The sequence below is a fragment of the Orycteropus afer genome, unplaced genomic scaffold (genome assembly GCF_000298275.1).
Source record: "Orycteropus afer afer isolate SDZICR_OR568_19922 unplaced genomic scaffold, OryAfe1.0 scaffold00118, whole genome shotgun sequence".
NCBI lineage: Eukaryota > Metazoa > Chordata > Mammalia > Tubulidentata > Orycteropodidae > Orycteropus > Orycteropus afer.
The window spans coordinates 5,727,506-5,729,723 of NW_006921705.1; the positions used below are offsets into that span (position 1 = coordinate 5,727,506).

A 2,218-nucleotide genomic window follows, 5' to 3' on the forward strand; every position below is an offset into this window, starting at 1 on the left:
CCGAATGGTGTCCCAGAATGGATCACCTTCTATTTTACCTATTAGAAATGTTATGTTTAATAAGATTTCTTGAACCAAGCCTGTGAAAAAGTCACCATTTTCATGAATATTGTACAGCAATTCTTTTAAGAGTTTCAGAGATATTATTAAGGTTATTGTTCAATGATACCAAATAGTTTGAATAATACAAAAAAATAAAAATAAAAATAAAAATCACTGCCATTGAGTCGATTCTGACTCATAGTGACCCCCTCTGGGTTTCTGAGGTGGTATAGAAGGGGCAAAATATCATGTACATCCTAAAATAGGAATATTTAATTAATTAGATCCTCATTGTAGTCAATAGACTACAATTTTGTTTAATATCCTTAAAGTTGTATTTCTATTGCTCTTGCTCACTCACCTTGCAAATGAAATACAATCTAAAATAACTAGCTATAGCTACGTGATGCACTTGACTGCTAACAGAAAGTTTGGAAGTTCAAGCTCACCCAGAGGCACCTCAAAAGAAAGACCTTGTGATCTACTTCCAAAAGGTCAGCTACTGAAAGTCCTATGGAGCACAGTTCTCCACTGACACACACGAGGTCCTCATGAGTCAGAAGTGAGTCAATAGCGACTGGGAGTGGTGGTGGAACATCACACTTAATGGGGAAGTGTAATGCTTTTTCGCCTGAATCAGGAGCAAGACAAGGATGTCTGCTCTTGTCATTTCTATTCAATATTTTACCAGAGGTTCTAGCCAAGGCAATTTGTCATAAAAATAAATAAAAGGCATCCAGATTGGAAAGAAAGAAAGAAAACTGCACTTGTAGATGACATGGTCTTATGTAGAGAAAATCCTAAAGAATCCACTAGAAGCTATTAGATCTAATAAATGAGTTCAGTCAAATTTTAAGATACAATATCAATATACAAAAATCAATTACATTCTTTATACTTAAAATAAACAATTTAAAAAATAGATAAAGGAAACAATTTCATTTATAATAGCAACAAAAAGAAAACATTAAGAATAAATTTAACAAAAAGTACAAAATTTATACTCTGAAAACTACAAAACGTTGAAATAAAGAAGATCTAAATAAATGGAGGAGGAGAAACACATGCTATGTTCATGGATCAGAAAACCTAATATTGTTTAAATGAGCTTTTTTCTCTCCTTTCCTGCCTTGCGCTTCTGGGGCGTGGCCTGGGTTCCCCTCACCTGAATCCCTGCAGCTGACTTGCTCTATTCCAGTCCCCCTGGCCTTTTTCTCTCCTTTCCTGGAGCTTTCCCCACCTTGCTGCTTCTGGGGTGTGGCCTGGAAGGTTCCCTCCCCTTACCTGGATCCCACGGCTGACTCCTCCATTTAAATGACAATACTACCCAAATTGATCTACAGATTCAACACGATCCTTATCAGAACCCTCTCTGACTTCTTTGTAGAAATTGACAAGCTGATTCTAAAATTCATATGGCATTGCAAGGGACCAAAATGATCTGGAGAAAGAACAAAGTAGGAATACTCATACTTCAGATTTCAAAACTTAGTAAAAACTTAAGTAATGAAGACATGGTACTGGCAATACATACAAATATGTAGATCAGCGGAATAGAGTTGAGAGTCCAGATATAAAACCATGTGTCTATGGCCAATTGATTTGACAAGGGTGCTAAGACAATTTAATGGGGAAAGAAGAGCCATTTAAATAAATGGTTCTGGGACAACTGGGTAGCTACATGTAAAAGAATGAAGTTGGATACTTACTTCACCCTATAAACAAACAAAAAGTAATTAAAAATGGATCAAAGACTTGAATGTAAGAGCTGAAAACTATAAAATGTTTAGAAGAAAACACAGGGATAAATCTCCATGACCTCAAATTTTGCAAAACATTCTTAGTCATAACATACACACACACACACACACACAAAACAAACCACAAGCAACAAAAGATAATTTGGATTACATCAAAATTAAAAACTTTTGTGCTTTAAAATTTCTCCCATAGAATGGGAGAAAACATTGCATATCACATATCTGATAAGGGAGTTATGTTTAGAATACATAAAGAACTTCTATAGCTCAATAATAAAAAGACAACCTAACATTTCTCTAAGGAAGATATACAAATACCCATTAAGCATAGGAAACGAGGCTTAAATTAACATCATTACTCATCAAAACCGAAGAAGCCAAACTCACTGCCATCGAGTTGGATCTGACTCATAGCG

At 35.3% G+C, this 2,218-nt stretch overlaps 1 protein-coding gene across 1 annotated transcript in view; it reads right to left on the bottom strand.

Annotated features, from left to right (window-relative positions):
• Nucleotides 1-2,218, bottom strand: part of ASAH2 (N-acylsphingosine amidohydrolase 2) — an 88,809-nt gene that overhangs the window by 22,833 nt on the left and 63,758 nt on the right. The window contains 1 exon segment of the mRNA XM_007944043.1: nt 2-38. Within this exon segment, the coding sequence (XP_007942234.1) occupies nt 2-38 (37 nt within the window).